Here is an 18,483-nt window from a genome sequence, read left to right as displayed (position 1 = left end):
CGTTCGGCAGTCATCCGCCGAAACCTGCGGGTTCGTTCGGCAGCCATCCGCCGAAACCGGCGGTTTCCTTCGGCAGCCACCCACCGAACCTTCGCTGCAGCTCGATCTCCTCAGCCCGGTGGCGTTCGCCGGCGAACCAGGCTACGAGACACCCACCAACCACCCAAAAAACCAGCGACGGCGCCGAAACCAAAAGCACCACGCCGGCGTTGATTCCGTTTCCAACGGAGTTGGGAGTCGGGGCTGGTGTGTGTGTTTTTTTGGTCGGGGTGAGGGAGGGAAATGGGCTGGCTGGTGTTTGTTTGTTTTTTTTTTCTGTTGATGGGGGTGTGCGAAGAGAGAAAATGGAATTGGGCTTTGGGTGAGAGAAGGAGAGAAGAGTCTTTTCCCCTTGATATTTTTTATTTCTTTTAGGAAGGGTGTGCAAAAAGAAATTTAGGGGTGTGCAAATAGCAGCCCTCAACAATAATGATCATTTTTAACTTGAAATATCCATAATACCCTTCATATAAAACTTTTTGTTTTTTACTATAGATTTTTTTTTCCTCTCTCTCTCTTCCCCAGCCAAACCAAAAAAGAAAAAGACCCTTTGCATGCCTCCCCACTCGTCGCCCAGCAAAATCCACAAAAAAACCTAGCAAATGGTTGATTATTTGAGAGATTAGACCCATCAAAACCCAGAAAATTTTCAGATCTAATGGAATTTGTGGTCTCCACATGGTCGAATTTATGTTCCACCAGATCTAGATTTTCAATTTTTTTTGTTTTTGTTTTTGTTTTTTTTTTCAGATTTGGGTTGGAAGAGAATGGGAGAAAGATAGAGAGAAAAGATGATGGGTCGATGGCCGGTGCCCACCACCATCCTCCACCTCCCCCATCGACATCTCATCTTTGTCTCTCTTTCTCTATCTCTCTCTCTCTCTCCCCTTCCCTCCCAACCCATTTTGAGAAAAACTCAGATCTTAGTTTTTGAATTTTATTTTTTTTAGATTTAGGTTTGGAGAGAAAGGGAGAGAGATAGAGAGAGGAGATGATGGGTCGTTGGCCGGTGAGGGAGGTCGCTCTCCATGGCTATTGCAAGAAGAAGGTGGAGGAGGGTTTGACTGCTACAGCAACTTGTCGAATTTTTGGTCTAACACATGGTAGACTGTGGCGACATTTTCATATATAAAGGGGTATTTTGGTCTGAAAAATACAAAATGGTCATTATTGTTAGTTTTGGAACTAGGGGGTCAAAAAAGTAAAAGAGAATTCTTGGGAATCATATACATGTTCATTTAAAATGATAAATGCATTGTTATGCCCAGGGTATCAATCCTTACTCAAAATATAATCATAAATATACAGTATTCATGTTTGTAGAACGTGTCATTTGTAAATTTGTTTGAAATAATTCACCCAAAAACCTGCTAAGTTCGAGTTATATTCTTGCATGATGTGAAAAATTGTGACCTTATTCGCATGAGTTAAACAAGCATTCTACTTTGCTCGTGCACACCAACTAGTATAAACAGTATTGAACGAGGGAAAAATACGAGGCTTAACCAATCAATCTCTTGATCAACTGAAAAATACAAGAGAGCATATTAGCTAAAGTCTTCCGAATCGAACGAATCCCATCGACCTACAATATCTAATGGCTAGAAGAAACTTTTGAAATCTACAATGTGAAGTAAGAATTAGCATGTCCTAGCAGAAAGCGAAGGTGGGGGGGGGGGGGAGGGAATGCTCCATATAAACTAGTGTGTTCTCACAAAATTATAATATATCACTGAACTCGAAGCCCTTTACAAAACCAGTTACAGTGACCAGAAGGAACCATGAAATGAACTGAATGTAAAATGAATGCATAATAAGCCCATATTAAACATTAGCCTCCTGTCTACTCTCTTCTCCCATTACATTGATGAATGGCGTCAGCATCTTTCAAAAATCCTGTACAGTTTTTCCAGTGAAGCCACCTACAGAAACCAAGAATATCCTTTATCATTCTCAGAACTACAACAAACTGTAAGATTCCCATATCATATACATAATAAAAAAAACAAAAATTAACCATGAATTCATACAGAAAATAATTATAAACAGAGGATGACGGTTCTACACAAGGCAACTAAGAGACCAGCATGTGGCTGAGACATTTAATTTTCTGACATGTTTCTAGGACAGCAGTAGAACCCCGATATGTGATGAATGAACAAGTTGGAGGATTAGTGTCATCTGCCTCAAACTTTACAGACTTGTAATTAAGTGTACAAGTGAGTCACCGATCTAGCCCAGCATACACGAAATCTATTAACTCCGAGGATGACCTCAAGAATTCAGTAACTAATTAGTTAAGGTATACCTTAAACAAATGTAACTTACCCGGACAAATGTTCCATTTGTAGCCAGAGAATTTGGTGGCTTAAAAAAGAGCCTCATTGATGGAAACAAGACATGCTGTATTGACCATTCGCGCTGTGCCCATGCAGTTTCTGCCTCTGTGACTAGATCATGCTCAATTTCAGTATCTGTCATGACATCATCCCCTGTAAACACCAAAAATCATTTCAAGGTACCTCATATAAATTACTGGTAATGTTTATGTTATAGGGGGCAGGTCCACAAGAAATGACATCCTTGTTGACCGGTGTAATAACGGTATAAAGTAGGGCTGTGCACTGATTCAAAATTGATAATTTTCAGCCGTATTCAATCAGTTTTAGAAAGAAGTGATTCCCAAACCAAACCAACCTTCCTGTAAAACCAAATCAATTTGAATCGATGGTATTCAGTTTGGATTAGTGTTATTTAATCAGTTTGTCCTTTTTTCCAATTCCAAAACAGTATCCAACAACAAGAAAAACAATAACCAAAGATGGAAGAAAGCCCTGAATTCAACCATAAAATCAAATTTATTATACATATTGAAACCCAAATTCATAATTATATGACTATGAAATCTAGATATCACAAAAATAAATATTGATTCCAATTGCATGAATTTAATAGTCAAGTATCTTTTACAGTCTGGAAAATACTAGCACAGAGAGAGAGAGAGTGCTGATTACGAGCAATCAAATGGCAGGAGATCCACATGGAATTGGCAGGAGTTTTCAGCACCAATGAATGCTGAAGAAGGGTATTAGGTTTTGGAAGATAAAAAGACAACCTTTGAGATGCCTGGAAATAACCATGGATTTGCCTGAATGCAGATTTTGCAAAATGACAATGAATGTGCCTCTATTGTTGCTATATTTCTCCACCCAAACTTGGTTGTAGTATCCTCTGTATTTCCTCGAAAATCTGACATTATTAATGACTTCTGCAGGATCAAAAAGCAACTTCCAATCCAACCGCAAACCCATGCCAACTATTAGGAAATAACTTTTCAATCTATTCCTCTCAGTAATTTTATCAAACCGCCTCAACATTCCTCATCAACCTCCACTATATCAGTTTTGTTCGATCTTGAAATCCCTAGCCATCTCTCACCCACACACAGGATTCCACATATCCCATACTACTCAGGTCAGAGTGTACGCTAGTCATGCTTTCGGCTACTAGACTCTCACCATCTAGGGTGCGGCATTCCACCACTTCGCCTAGCAGCACGGCGCTTGTATTGCTCTCCCACAACCCTGTTTTCATGGTTTAGGCAGCTTCCATTTTGCTTGCCGCTACTACGGGAATCGCTTTTGCTTTCTTTTCTTCTGGCGAATAACATTTTTTAGTTCACCAGATTGTCTCTTGCCTGCCCATGGATCAAGCAGCAGTTCGAAAGGTTGACCTATTCAGGACTTCTCCAGATCTATGTTTATTTTCAACTCCCTTTGCGTTTTGTCGCTTCCTGTACCTAACTATTGCTAAATACATATAATGGGTTGTTATGCTTCGCCTTTTTTTTTTTTTTTGTTCTTAAGGTTATATTTGTTCATAATTCTGAAAACAGACCATTCGTAGGGACCTTTGTTTTTCTCATAACCCTAAGAGAAAATCAATTACAACCCCACAATGTCATAGCAGGCTTCCTTAATGGTATGAGTGTTGTGAAAGTGGCTCGTCGGAAGTTCTGGAAGTTTTGGCCGACCGGTCGGAGCTCTGGCTGACCGGTTGCCCAGCTCCAGAGAGTAATAGGACTTTCTAGGCAGTTTGGCAGACTGGTCGGAGCTCTGGCTGGCCGGTCGCCCAAGACCAGTGAGGAAGGGAGTCGAGTTTTTGGGGCAGATTTTGGGTTTCCTAGAAGGGTACAGTTTTGGAAGACAGAGAACTTGCGCAAGACTTTCCTAGTGTGGGAAGGAGTTCTAAAGGGTTTTCCTTGTGTACAAGGGAATAAAATTAGCTAATAGATGAATTACCTAATTCTATTAGGATTAGGAATCCATATTGCAAGTGGTAAGCCTATGCTCTATAAATAGGCTACTACAAGTCTCATAGAATAAGAATAGCTAGAGACTTCAAGGGAAGAAACTCAAAGGGAGACTCGGGTTAGAGACTCAAGGGTGAGTGACTTCAAGGGAGACGTTTTTCAAGAGGGAAAAACACAAGAGGGCTATTTGTGCAAGAGAGAAGAGAGCGGCTGCGAGTTGGGTAGTCTAGGGTTTCAATAAGTTCTTGTAATCTTATTCTATACATAGTGCAGCTGTGATTCTCTAAGGGTCACACGGGGACGTAGGCAAAGTTCACCGAACCTCGAGAACAAATCTTGGTGTTCTTTATTGCTATTATTGTGTGTGTTTGCTAATTGTCTAATCCTAGGATACATCAAAGAAAAGGTCACGGGGAAGGGTGTTAATTCACTACAATGAGGACAAAAACATATTCAAATGAAATCAACATATCACTAGTCTTTAAACAGAAATGCAGAGATGATGCAACTGTGAACTGACATACCAGCATTGCAAGAGGGACTTTCTTCAGGATTCCTGGAAGGTTTTCTCTTTTGGTAAAACTGAAAACCATCACCAGATGGGTTGGGTAACATAGGAGGATGCATGGCATAGAAGTTTCCAAGTGCAGCTGAAATAACTTGAAGGCATTTTTTTTCCTCCTCCCAATCGACCTAAATAATGAACAGAAATCAAAGTTAATGCAACAAAAAATACATTTCTCAGCAAAGAAAAAGAGTATGAAAACTAATATCAAGAGTCAAGACACCTCTACGGTCATCACATCAGTGTTGCACATATTGGAAATGGTACTTCAGATTATCTGCCATTATAACTTAAGAGAGAGAACTGAATGACATTTTGAAAAAACCAATACAAACCAAATTAGGTTTTGGTCTGAATTCTGGATCAAATCATTCATATATAAATTTTTACTTACCTTGTAATCAGTGACCAAATATTCAACTTGAATTAATAAAAAACAAAATAGAAATTGTAAAATTCAAGGAAGCCATTTGAGAATAAAAAACATCCAATGGGGCATTTTAAGCCTTATATTAATGTATAAAATTATGGGCCACTCCCCCTACTACCAATTGGTTTTGGGTTAGAATTTAGATGGCCCCAACTTTTAACAGAGATTTCATCAAGGGCGTGTCGTCCAAAGTACATGGCAAGATTGCATTATACTAATCAGATTAAGCTTAACCACACACAGCAATGAAACTATGATTATGGGAAAACATGATAAGGAAGAAAAAAAACCCTACATCATTGCCCAAAGAAAGCACAAATTCAGGAAGACGATCCATGTCAGGTGTGTATTGGTCAAGTATGACTGGAAGCCTAGACAAATTTCCATCTTTATCTATATGAATGCAAAAATACTCCTCCATCATATCAGCCTTTTGCTTGAGTAGTTCTGTATTCATCTGCAGAAGCATCACTATATTCTAGTCAAAACTAACAAAAGGCAGCTAATCAAAACAAGAATTGGCTCTAAAATACTGCACGTTAGAAATAAAATTAAATATTCTATCCATATTCATAGGATTAATACAGCCACAGGTAAATAATGAGAATTAAAGATTCAAAAGAACTAACCGTAAGAACAAAAATTTAATCATGAATATCCAGAACTTCACTGTGTAGGTTTTTGTTTTTTATTAAGAAACAAGAATTTTATTGAAGGGTGAAAAGAGAAGTGTAAAACAAGATGGACAAGGAATCCATCAGGAACAAACACCCAAAATTACAAACCCACACTAAACCCAGCTAAAAATGAAAGCAACCAGTCCCACTTAACCTAGCAGACCAATCCAGATGGATCATAAAGAGGAGAACATCCTTAAAATGCTTGGACAAAGATGTCCACACTGAAGCCAAAAATAGATTGAACCAAAGTGAGTCTTCAACCACCCCCCCACAGACAAACACCCCTTTTCCAACTACCGGCTTCCAATAGTTTAGTGTGCATGAATCACCTGCCAATGGGAGGCCCAAGTAACTCAAAAGCCACTCCCCTCTCTCACAGCCCAGACCATGAGCCAAAGACCCCAACAACCCATCCCCCACATTAATAATTTGATACCCATGAGCACACTCTTAGTCATGTTAATTTTCAGACAAGAAGCTAACCGGAAAAAATAAATAACAATCTGAACCAACTTATTGAATTTCCCCATTTCGACACTCAGGAAAAATTGTCATCCTTAAATTGAAAATGAGAGACCTCCAAAAGGCCCCTTCCCACCTGAAGCGATGGTAGAGCATCAGCATGCTTCTTTGATACCATGATAATTCGACTTGATTGGGGCTCGATTAGCATTATAGGCTTTGGGTATTGATTGGTGAGATATAATGGGTTTTAGGTGTTGAGTTTGGTTTTTTTATGACCTGGGATGGCTATGGAAGACTTGTGGATGTTGCAGAGATTGAACTCAACTATGGCAGTGGACTAGCAGTGATGGGTCAATATGGTTGTAGTTGATTTGCATGCAGGGAGCAGGAACTATGGCCTTGGGCGCTTTAACTTCAAGGTGAAGGTACTCTAATGGTCACAGAACAGCAAGTGCAGAAATCCGATATCAGTCATCCTGCAATGTTTTAAATGATTGGAACTGTTCATTTTTAGGTCCATCCTTAAGGATCATCAGTGAAAAAATCAGCCAAATCGAAAACCGTTTTATCATATATGCAGACAAGTACTGTTAGTCCGATAAAACTAAATGATGATGGTAATCAAATGGTACGATTTCTGATCGGGCTAATTTATTTGCAACCGATCATTGAACCCACAATCTAGGTAAGACGTCCACATTTCTTAAAATGTAGATATAATCAGGAGGGGGGGGGGGGGGGGGTGTCAATTATGATATTCTCCATAAGAGACATATAAATATGATAAACACAAAAGTGAGGGAATCAAACTCAAGAAAGTGAGTACATTACTTCTGCAATCTTCTCATTCAGTTCATCATTCTCACTGCATTCTGGATCTAAATCCCCTTCTTTTAGTGCCAACATGATCAACTCCTTCAGTGGGGCTGGGTCACTTATTTGTATAGCATTAAAATGTGCAAACCGACGCAGAACTTGCTGATACATGAGCTCTTTGCTGTAATTGCATTGAGAAATAAATTCATATATAAGTGAACTGGTCAAGGGAACCTTTTTCCTTTTCCAGGGAACGAAAACCTTATAGAAAGAGGGAAGCAAAGTACAAAATACAACTAGACATGGAATAAAAGTCCATAAAAAACAAACCACCTAAAACAAAACAAAACAAGGCAATCTTGGACCAAATCAAACAAAACGATGCAAGCAGACACACTTGGTACAAAACACCACACTTGGTGGAAAACACTATGAGGAACATCTCCAAAGCATTTAAAAAGAGACACGTACAAGAAAGAAAGAAGTCTAATTTTAATTCTATCTTAATAGAAGCCAACTCTTTTTCTGTATCTTCAAAAATCCTTCTATTCTTCATCCACCACATTACCCAAATAGAAGCCAAAACTACACGACACCAAAGAGTAACAGCTTTCTTCTTAGCCCCCATACTCAAATGCTTCCCCTCACCTACTTATATGAGGTCTAATGGGATGAAGAAATAATTTGACAAACTCCATGTTATACTCCACTTAGAAGTGATGGCTCTATCCAAACTCCTCTTAGAAACTCTGTATCATTTAGATTTCTAAATAAATTTAGGTTCCACTACACAGCCCAAGAAAGTTTGAATGATGCTAAGGAGGCCACTATATTATGATTCAAAAAAGATCTATAATGGTTGGGAAATAACAATTGGAGTGAACCTATCCAAATATCCTCCAATAAAAGAACTAGCCCCATTCCCCACCACAAACAGAATAGAAAAATAACAATAATCTTGAGAGATGAATTTCAAGGGGCACCAAAAGTTATATCCTTCCATGGGTTGAGAGTCTCAGCCATTATACAGCAACCTATAATTACTCGTAATGATAGCACAACACAAGGACTCCAGTTGAGGTAACCTCCACAAACATTTACCCAACAGAGCTCTATCCCTGTCAATTAAGTTACCAATGGCTAACCCTCCCTTTTCCTTTGGTCTTTGAACAATATCCAAATTTACTAGGTATCCTTCCTTCCCTTATCACAACCGTCCCGTAGAAAATCTTCACTAATTTCTCAATCTCCCTTGCAACTCTATTACACAATCTAAAAAGAGACATGAAATATATAAGGAATTAAGGAGACTACTTTCTATTTACCAATTCTTATCCAGTTTTTTTTTTTTTTAAATTAAAATCATTTATTCAGTTTAGCTTAATAAATTTCAATATTTGTTTTTGTTTTTCTTGTTTGTTCTGAACAAAACATTAATTAGAGAGCCAACAAAACCAAACGATTTGGATATATTAGAATAATAAAAAAGGAAGTAAAATACGAAGTTAGCTTACTGTTACAATACTTCAACTGTGAATATATATAATTGTTTGTTTGGTACAAATTCCTTTATGTAGTTGTCTCTTGTGTTCATTACATGTTATTTATGGTGGTACTATTTTCATGCCTACACATGTGACTGATAATGCTTCGTCGCTTCCATTATTGTGGTTATAAATGTTGTACTATGGAAGGTTTGGCAAATAGAAAGTGGGTGATGATAACATGGGAGAAGCAACAGAATTCACGAATTCAATTCACATGCCAGAATACTGTACTTTTTGTGTCTTGGTAAACATTAAGATTGTTTCAACTCCACAAATTTAGTTCACATGTTAATTTTATTCTCAATACTATCATTCAATATTTAAGCTTTTGTTTTTACTATTTTTTTAATTATTTTATATCTTATTGTATTGTTCAAAGTCCCCCTACTCAAGAAATTCCTGACTACAAGAATCCATGGCAAATGAAGAAAGGAAACTTTCAAAAGGTAAAGCAACATGTGACATTTTAAAATTATAACACTAGAATTAGGATTAAATATAATTTATTGCCTCAGAACCAATACAAAAAATTTGAAAGATAAAGCCCCTGGATTCTTTTAGTCATAACAAACAAGCCCAACCATAAACTGTTATTAAGAAATTGATGAAATGAATTAACATTAGTTAACAACTGGTGCATGAATAGAATGTAACCAATATAATTGTAATTGGTATAAATTATTTGGAGTAAGCTATCCACAAGTCTTGCACACTACTAATTAGAACTGATTTTGGAAAATTTTGTTTTCACATCATTGGTTGTCCGCTGACAAATGTCTAAGTTATGATCAGTCTTCAGTAAAATGATCTGGGCCTTTATTATGTCATGCTTTGATCTGAACCTTTTTCCACCTTTTCCTACCATGAGGTGGACAAACAACAGAGACCATTACATTAATCAAAAAGGGAGATTCAGGATGGCCATAACTGAAAAGTTTCTGTGAATTTGATGCTTAGGTATGCGAACTAATTGAAATTAGTCCAAATTACAAGATATTACAATGTATTTGAGCAACAGGGTCATTACCTCAAGTTCACTACATTTGCAAGGTAAAGATGAGTATCATGCTGAAGCAATGCAAAGATGTCATCTGCCATTCCAATATATGTGCAGTGTCTCACAATGTCCAGGAGACCTACAAAACCAAAACCATACGTAAGAAACACCCACTAGATCTAGCTAACAGAGAAAAAGTCTCCAGCATATGACAGACCAATAAATTTGGTCAGAGACTTACCAGAATGACAATTGCAATCAACTTCAGTAATAAGCTCCTGAAGGCTAGTCAGATCAGCAGTTTCCTTCGGGTTCCTTCTTTGTCTAACAGAAGATCTATCATTGATTCATTGGACATTTTACATACAAATATTAGTAATTATTTCAAGTAATATGAAATTACTTGATTAATGAAATGAATATCAAATTTCTTTGGAACCATACATGGGAAAGGAGTTGAGAAAAAATTGGGGAGAGGGAAGGAGGATAGAACAAACAAAGATTATTACATGGCTAAGAGAGCACAATGAGGCACCAAAAAAACACAAAAGACGTGCATTAAAAATGATCCCTTTCCAAAGTGTGGGAAATCATTACAATCAGAAAACTCTGAGTCAATCCTGATGCCCCCAACCAACTCCCCAACTGCTAGCTTCAGCAGGCTCAGAAGACACAAGATTGACCCATTCCCAAAATTAGAAAATTACAAAAGGTTAGAAACAAGGAAAAGGAGAAGGGGTTAAGAGGAGAGGAAATTGAAGATAAGCTCATAAGATAATCTAATTCTTGCAATGCTCTACAGACATGACGTAGAAATTCTCAAATGTAACTTTGTTCACACACATTACACATTTGAGTCAACATTGAAAGGTATAGCTTTTACCCCTATACATCACATATTTGAGTAAAAGATATTTAACTGATTGTTCAAGGACTAAATAAGGATCCTACCTAACAGCAGTCAAGGTAGTATTCCTCTCAAGATGGCCACGAGGCTCTGCTTGCAAATAAACATGCAGCCTTCCAGCAGGATCCGATGAATCTGTTCTAACCATTTTATGCACTGGAACCTTTTGTAATTTTGACCCTGCTAAAATACAACAATATCAAGCATTTCAGAATTGAGAACACTACCAGATAATGAGTTTATAGATTTTTTATTTTTTTGAATGAATCAATAATCGTCATTCATGAGATTTGAACTCAGGACCCCCTCCCACAAAAGGGAGACAGGGTGCCACTAGACCAAATGGCCATTCACAAGTATCAATACGCAAAGATTGTGAAGCCAACCACAGGTATACAACACAAACTAAAGGATAAAATTTGAACTTACCAGATGGTGAGGGGTTCCGATTTGAATCCTTGCTAGAAACCATTTGGCTGGATGAAGATGGTTCAACTGCCTGTAAATTGGATGAGACAAAAGATGCCAATAAATGCACAATTTAGATGGCAATATTCATTTGAAGACGGGGATGCAGAGATGGAGTTAAACTAACAGCAGCACATGCCTGGTTAGAATAGGAGAAGATTCAAATTTAATTAGAAAGAAGACAGGGATGCAGAGATGGAGTTAAACTAACAGCAGCACATGCCTGGTTAGAATAGGAGAAGATTCAAATTTAAAAAGAAAGTAAATGCAGATTCGTTTACTAATGTACTACACAAGAATTTCCAGGAAAGAACAAATGGGCTGGCTTTCTACTATACATGGTTTAGCAAGGAAATAGATACATAATTACGCCCACATAAGATGGAAGAAGCTTCAGATTATTTATTCAGGCAAGTATTGGCTTGACAACCCAACATGCATTTCATATGAGAGATAACAAATCAACAGAGCAAGCATCTTAACTGAACCATCACAACAGCCAAATGCACATATTCAATAATAATAATTTTTATTACTATATGCTGATAGGCTCATACCAATATACCAATTCATTGAGTTTTGTGACATCCTCCTCAGCAAAAAGACATATATCATGCAGGTTACAAAGAATTCAATAGCATTAAGTATACCTTATTTGTTATATGATTCATTTTGCATTAGGTATCCTAAATATTGAAAAAGGTTTGAGTGAGTAAATTTTTTGCACCTGTTCTTTTTAAAGTGTTATTCTTGTCTTCATTGAATTTGCATTCCATATACTTTGTTTTAGTTCTAATTCTTAACCCTTTGATTCTAATGCATTTCTCCATGTAAAAAAAAAAAATTGCTCCGGAATTTAGTTATACTAATTTGCACTCCAATGTCTCCAATCTTCAGCATGATTATTGACTTTCAAATTAAAAAGAATAAAAAAAATCAAAACAAAAATTCAGGCAGTAAGTAACACTACGTATGGTAAACAGGAAGCAAAACAGAAAGCAGAAAAGATAACAGTGCATATAACCAGAAAGGGAAAAGGGTAGAAAATTGAGGGGTGATAATGGTTAGGGGAAGGGAGGGAAAGCAATCATCCTTTAGTCTCTCTTTTTTCTTGAGAGGAAAGGAAAAGGTGGGGGACATATCACCGGATACTTACTTTTCCCATTATACCATATTTTCAGGTTTACTAGTGCATGTGTGTGTAAGCTAAAGGCATAATCAATAACTCTCTCCTCCCTCCTCCAATTCATTCACCTTTGGACAGAATGAAAATGGTGGGCCAATAGGGATTGTTTATCCCTCCACTTATTTCCCTCCTTCCATCTTTTATACCAAACAAGGAAAACAACCTCTCCTTGCTCTCTTTTATCAAACCATCACTCTTGTTCCCTTTTTTCCCTCTTCAAAACAAAGTTCAAGTGATGAGATTTCAAGAAACTACAGCCAACTTTTAGTTATGACAAGTTTCACCAAATGCTAAAGTTTAAGAATTTTGGACCGAATGCGATTGTCCTACTTAACATCAGATAAGTGATTGTCCAACAATGGTATATTAAGTGGGACATCAGTGTAAATTGCACCCAAGCCTTTTGAGATAAAACACCATACTTGAACTCCACAAGGTAGTAAAATTGGGGAAAATATACGTGCAACATGAGGCCCAAGACTGGATTCTAGAGAAAAACTTGAATATCAAAAAGAACAAGCCTTTTTCATTCTTTCTTATATATACTTAGAAAGATAGGGCCAAAAGCTAGGAACTTTTGACCAACTTTACAAGATGAAGATATCTTTTCTCCAAATTCTGGAAATCATCAGGGTCTAAGCTTCGCAAAAACTTTTGCTAACAATACCTGTTCCTGAAATGTTTGTGTCTCATTGGAGCTTCTCAACCTTGATTCAACCACTGACTGTATCTTCTCAATGATGATTTCCTGATTCAGAAGGCTTACCTGCATTTCCAAAGAATTTCTTTTTTTCATAAGAAAGTAGATATATTTGGTGTTCCAGATGTTGACAAGAACTTTCTACAGTATACCCCAACTGTTTCAACACAAAGAAAATAAAGAGCAATAAAAAATAAGTAAAGAAAGAAGGAGCAAGAAAAGCTCAAGGATACAATAAGTCCTATATAATTTCATATGCATCATAGGTGTTTTTTAGTACATCTCAACAAATGCTTTCCAACAATACAAATTTTATGAAAAAACAAATATTTAGAATGAAATTATGACATTTCGAAGTTGTTTCAAAAAATAAATAAATAGCATGTTTGTACTGTCTGTTGTTTTTCCTGGTATGAAACATATGTCACTTTTCGACTTGCCTACTTGTAATACATTTGAAAGTTAGAAAATCATCAGACCCTAGATAATAAAAAATATCTATCAAGGAAGTGGATCTGAAAATACCAAAAAACTTAAACTAAAAACATATACCTCTCTCTTCGTCGGGTGAACATTCACATCAACATGTTCAGGTGGTAATAAAATTGACATATATATGAAGGGTTTTGATGCTTTTGGCAATGTTGCAGCATATACAATTTCTAGAGCTCTCTTCAGTGTGGTGCAATCCACCAATCTATCTGTGTATATTAAATAAAACATATAATAGAAGCCATAAGAAGAAGAATGTGAAAGAAAACATTCAACATTTGTGTGCTTTAGAGATCACTAAATCTATAAATAAAATAAAATAAAATAAAATAAAATAAACTTGCAGAATAGAGTTTCAGGACCAAAATAAAAGATAGTACACAAACGATTGGTAATTTCTCATGAGAACATCATTGTGTGTATGAGCCCTAAACACTTACATTCGGGCTGTAACTTGAAATTCAGGTACTCAAGATATAGAAAAACCTTACATTCAGGTTTTCTTAATTTGGAGGGAGCCCAATCATATGGAAAAATCTGTGTTTCATGATAATAGAAAATTGCGACCTACAATTTACCATATTACCAAAATGAAACTTATTGATGCTAAAATAAACTATACATATAAGATAAATAAGAGGTGTTGGGTCTGGAACCAAAAACAACAATTTGTTGATAATAGTATACTAGGGAAGAAAGTTGGGGTTGGTTATTAGATCATCAGCTTAGTTCCATTTTGCAACATTTAAATGGGAAATGCATCTGTTCATTTTGGTTTAAGGGGCGTTTACCCAATCTGACCCGACTTAATTAAATGTAATTTACTAAAATTTATCTGGTTTTGATTTGTAATTTTAATAATTTTGATATTGAAATTTTCTATTGTTGGTATGCCATTGCAGGAATAGTTCATACCATTTATGAAAAGCACCATGGTTATCTTCTTCGCAACATAACTGGAATTGGAGATAAACCCCTCCATTTGGAAAACTGAGCTAGAAGGGTCATTATCCAAAGCTTCTACTTTCATCAGACTGCGAGCAACTGACACCCCATAAACTGAACGAATTGCATCAATCCTTGAGACTGTGGCAGAAGAGTTAACATCTGCTCTAGCAGCTCCATGCTGATAAAAGTAGCATATCAGAAAGCTTTAGTCGTGATTTTGAAGTTCTAACCATGCAAAAGATACATCTAGTTAAGTGGAGTAAGAAATACAAGCTTCATTAGTAAGTGAAATGGCAAACTACCTTTCTGCAGGAGAAGCTAACATTCATATGATGAATGGCAAACCGGCTTAGCAAATCTACAATCTTTGAATAATCATCAGCAGAATTTTGAAGTGTCTTCCTCCGGGCAGTCATGTTATAGAATAAGTTCTCAACCTAATAACACATGACCACTTAATTCACAAGTAAAGCTAATTTCATCTCATTGTCCCAAAAAAAAAAAAAAAAAAAAAAACAACTTATTTTTCTTTGGTTGAAATCATCTAGTTTATCTGAGTTCCCGGCCAAAATGCTTTTCATACCATTATCTGAGTTCCTTTTACAGCAGCACACGCCTTTGGTTCCTGCTCCATGACTCCATCTTTGTAGGATACCCTGAAGCCAAGAATTTATAATATCAAAATTAAATCATAAATTATAACTATAACCAATATAAAATTCAAAAGCCTATGTCCTTACCATAAATTCCATTCCTTTCTATGAACAAAAAAAAAAATTCTCAGCAACCAAACACATGAGCATTTCATCAAACAGGTAAGACACACACACCTATAACCATGCAACTGCCCTTTGGTAATAGTCGTGACCGTAACGTGAGCTACGTAAGTCATGCTCGCAAGTGCTTCTCCTCTAAACCCCATCGACTTTATCGACTGCAAGTCCTCAAACGACGACAGCTTCGACGTCGTGTGCCGCTCGCACAATATCGGCAAGTCCTCATACTACACACCAGAAAATTCAAATCGTGACGAAGAAGAAGAAAATTTACCGAGAAACAAGCAGAAAATGCGAGGAGAAGAAGTAATGACTGACGCGGATTCCGTGGCCGTCATCGGAGACTTGGATGAGTTTGAGGCCACCGTCCTTGACGACGACGTTTATCGAGGAGGAGTGGGCGTCGAGGCTGTTTTCGACGAGCTCTTTGATGGCGGAGACAGGGCGTTGGATGACCTCACCGGCGGCAATTCGGTTCACCACAGACTCGTCTAGGCGGTGAATTTTGGGAGGCTCCCTCGGGACTTGCTCTTCTTCTGCTGCTTCCATTTCCATTTCAGTCTGAGCACACTGCCGCAGTGCGAGCTCCTTGCCAGGTTCAGAAGCGCCAAATATATAAGAGTGACATACCTCAAATTCTATTTATAGCTAACAATTTTTTTCTTTTTTCTGCCCAACCTTCTCACTATATTTAATATTAATTTTTGGATTGAATATAAAAATGATTGACTGTGATTCTCAATTTGGTTAATTTAACCGTAAAAAGTGTCAATTTAGGGGGGTGTATTCAATTAAGATTTTAATAGATTTTTATGGAATTGAAAAGTCTGATGGTATTCAATTAAGATTTTTAAAGAGTCCATTAAAGTTTGATGGTATTCAAATAGGACTTTTAAAAAGTCTATAAAAGTCTGTAGGTATTCAATTAAGACTTTTAAAAAGTCTATAAAAGTCTGTAGGTATTCAATCAAGACTTTTAAAGAGTCCATTAAAGTTTGACGGTATTGAAAAAGTTATTGACTTTGATAAAATTCAATAAACAGTGGAGTTTGATGGAGTTTGGAGTATGAAGTATAAATACCAATTCTCCAACCTTCTCCCCAAAGATTTCTAAAGGAATTCACGCCAAAACATTTTTTTTTTACGACTTTGCTGATCAAGTAAGCTCCCAACACAGCCTTCAATCTTCCATTAGAGACCACTTTCTGATCTCATCTCCAGGTAGGGTTCTCAACAATTTGATGTTATTCTTTTATGTAATATAGATCCATGTGTTTCTAGTTAATGATTTCTCTTGTATTTAGGGTTAGGGTTCTCTTGTATTTTAGGGTTTAGGGTTCTTTTGTATTTTAGGGTTTAGGTTCTCTTCTATTGGGTTTATGGATTCTCAACATCAAATATGCATCTATATATACAATTTACAAATTTCAATGGGATTTTTTTTTTTTTAATATTTTGTGAAGTTGTACGAAGATACTAGTTATATTTTGCTAGTTTATTAGAGGAATCTTTTGCCCGTGGTTGTCATTGTGTTTTGTTGGTAAAAGAATGCAATTGCAATTTATGACTCTCTCAAATATATTAATCTAATGGTTTATTCTAGTACAATGTTTGTCAAACAAGTCCTCTTTCTTCTACTATGTTTGTATACTTTTGTCTGGCACTATTTACTTTGGTTTATTCAAGGCCTTTAGTACTACTTATTTATTTATTTCCTAGCTGTTTGTTTTCCATGGAAGTCAATTGACACTCATTTCAATTTCTTTGTATTAATTAATTAGTTTTACTCGATTGCAATAAGAATGTTTTTTTTTTTTTTTGTCAAATGCAATAAGAATGTTTGGCATCAAATAGTAGAAATGCAAAATACTCGAAATGTAGGCAATATTTCAAGTGCAATAAGAATGTTTGACCCTGCAATATGTTGTAGTTGGTGGAGGCAACATATTTCGATATATGTTGTATAAATAAATAGCTATAACATACACCATCAGTTGTTTGTCTTCGAATGCAATAAGAATGCTTGGCATCAATAATATACAACATTTTCTCTTTGCTATGCTTTTGCTTTTAGTAATCACTTTTTCAAACACCTTATTATAATCTTATTTTTTCTTTTTGCATTGAAACCCTTACTTAAGATAACTTTATATGATAACTTTATATATTTTATATGATAACTTTATATTATACGTAAAAAAGAAAAAAATTAATTTTTATTATATGTTAACAAATTTTATTATTTTTTCTTTGCTAGTCCCACCCAAACCAAAGACACCTTCGTACAGACACATTTGCAGACTATGAGGACTTGAGAATTGTAGTTGGGAATGGAATAGCTGTCGGGACAAATTCAATTGGATTGGGCGATGATACTGATGCAACAATATATAGGGCTGAAGACAGTAATCGTGTGAGGATAGAAGACTATGTGTATGATGATAGCCATGATGCCTATGTACCAAGTCAACATGAACCATCATCCCAAGCACCACCAGCTGGACAAAATACTTCATACCTACCCTTCCCGGACCCCTCTTTAGAGACTCCTTTAGAAGGCACTAGTCTAAAAAAAAAAAGAACTAGAACTGAGTATGAAGGACATACTAGCTCATTTGAGACGACTGCTCGAGCCGATGTTCTAGACAAGATTTCTCTTGGCCTTGATACAATTGGTTCAATGGACACTAGGTTTGAAGAAATGCAAAGGCTAATGGAGAAAAGGGACAAATATATGGAGAAACGTGAATTAGAGAAAAAGGAAAGAGAGAAAAAGAGTAATCTCTGGAATGCTATCAAGGAGATCCCAAACTTGGATACTATTACTCGTTGCAAAGCACTTAAGTCGATTAAGAAGATAGGAGTCACAGATGAGTTCTTAGAAATGACTGTTGAAGAGCGCTCAGTGTGGATACTCTGCAACAAGTTGGATGATTGAATATGGTTTTTTGAGTCTAATGTGTCTAGCATTTTGGAGTATGTTAAACTTTTTGGTTTAGAATTGATTTTCTTTAATCATTGCATTTTCTTTAATTTGTTTCACTACTGAGTGCTTATAATGAAATAAATGGATGTTTTATTTATTTATTCTTAATCGTAATTTATAAAATTTATCCCTGCATGATGTGGCTATATGCTTTGGTTTATACATAGTT

General features: G+C 36.4%; 2 protein-coding genes across 3 annotated transcripts; one reads left to right on the top strand and one right to left on the bottom strand.

Annotated features, from left to right (window-relative positions):
- Positions 1-1,726: 1,726 nt before the first annotated feature.
- Positions 1,727-15,925, bottom strand: MLH1 (MUTL-homolog 1). Of its 2 annotated transcripts, none has more exons than XM_086250594.1 (16): positions 15,647-15,925; positions 15,383-15,555; positions 15,136-15,208; positions 14,855-14,989; positions 14,520-14,730; positions 13,665-13,813; positions 13,080-13,178; positions 11,188-11,257; positions 10,803-10,941; positions 10,093-10,187; positions 9,882-9,990; positions 7,323-7,488; positions 5,642-5,803; positions 4,876-5,044; positions 2,368-2,531; positions 1,727-1,961 (listed from the first exon to the last, which is right to left on the bottom strand). In XM_086250594.1, exons 1-16 carry the CDS (start codon positions 15,881-15,883, stop codon positions 1,917-1,919), a joined length of 2,196 nt encoding a protein of 731 aa, XP_086106720.1. In that variant the 5' UTR covers positions 15,884-15,925; the 3' UTR covers positions 1,727-1,916. The 2 variants fall into 2 exon arrangements, with proteins under 2 accessions (XP_086106720.1, XP_086106722.1); XM_086250596.1 differs by having other exon boundaries at positions 10,803-10,938.
- Positions 15,926-17,187: 1,262 nt separating this feature from the next.
- On the top strand, positions 17,188-18,266 carry LOC147279663 (uncharacterized protein At2g29880-like). The gene is made up of 2 exons (XM_086252054.1): positions 17,188-17,205; positions 17,586-18,266. Exons 1-2 carry the CDS (start codon positions 17,188-17,190, stop codon positions 18,264-18,266), a joined length of 699 nt encoding a protein of 232 aa, XP_086108180.1.
- Positions 18,267-18,483: the final 217 nt, after the last annotated feature.

Source organism: Dryas octopetala, chromosome 7 (assembly GCF_963921425.1).
Source record: "Dryas octopetala chromosome 7, drDryOcto1.1, whole genome shotgun sequence".
In the NCBI taxonomy this organism is placed as follows: Eukaryota; Viridiplantae; Streptophyta; class Magnoliopsida; order Rosales; family Rosaceae; genus Dryas; species Dryas octopetala.
The sequence above is the reverse complement of the archived record's forward strand: the minus strand, read 5'-3'. Positions and strand labels throughout refer to the sequence as shown.

Excerpts from the sequence above, each read along its gene's own strand:
- MLH1 (XM_086250594.1), bottom strand. The coding sequence starts at position 15,883 with ATGGAAATGGAAGCAGCAGAAGAAGAGCAAGTCCCGAGGGAGCCTCCC. Across the intron at positions 13,179-13,664 it reads TTCACCCGACGAAGAGAGAG|GTAAGCCTTCTGAATCAGGA; the intron begins GTATATGTTTTT and ends TTGGAAATGCAG. Across the intron at positions 5,804-7,322 it reads TGAATGAGAAGATTGCAGAA|ATGAATACAGAACTACTCAA; the intron begins GTAATGTACTCA and ends ATGCTTCTGCAG.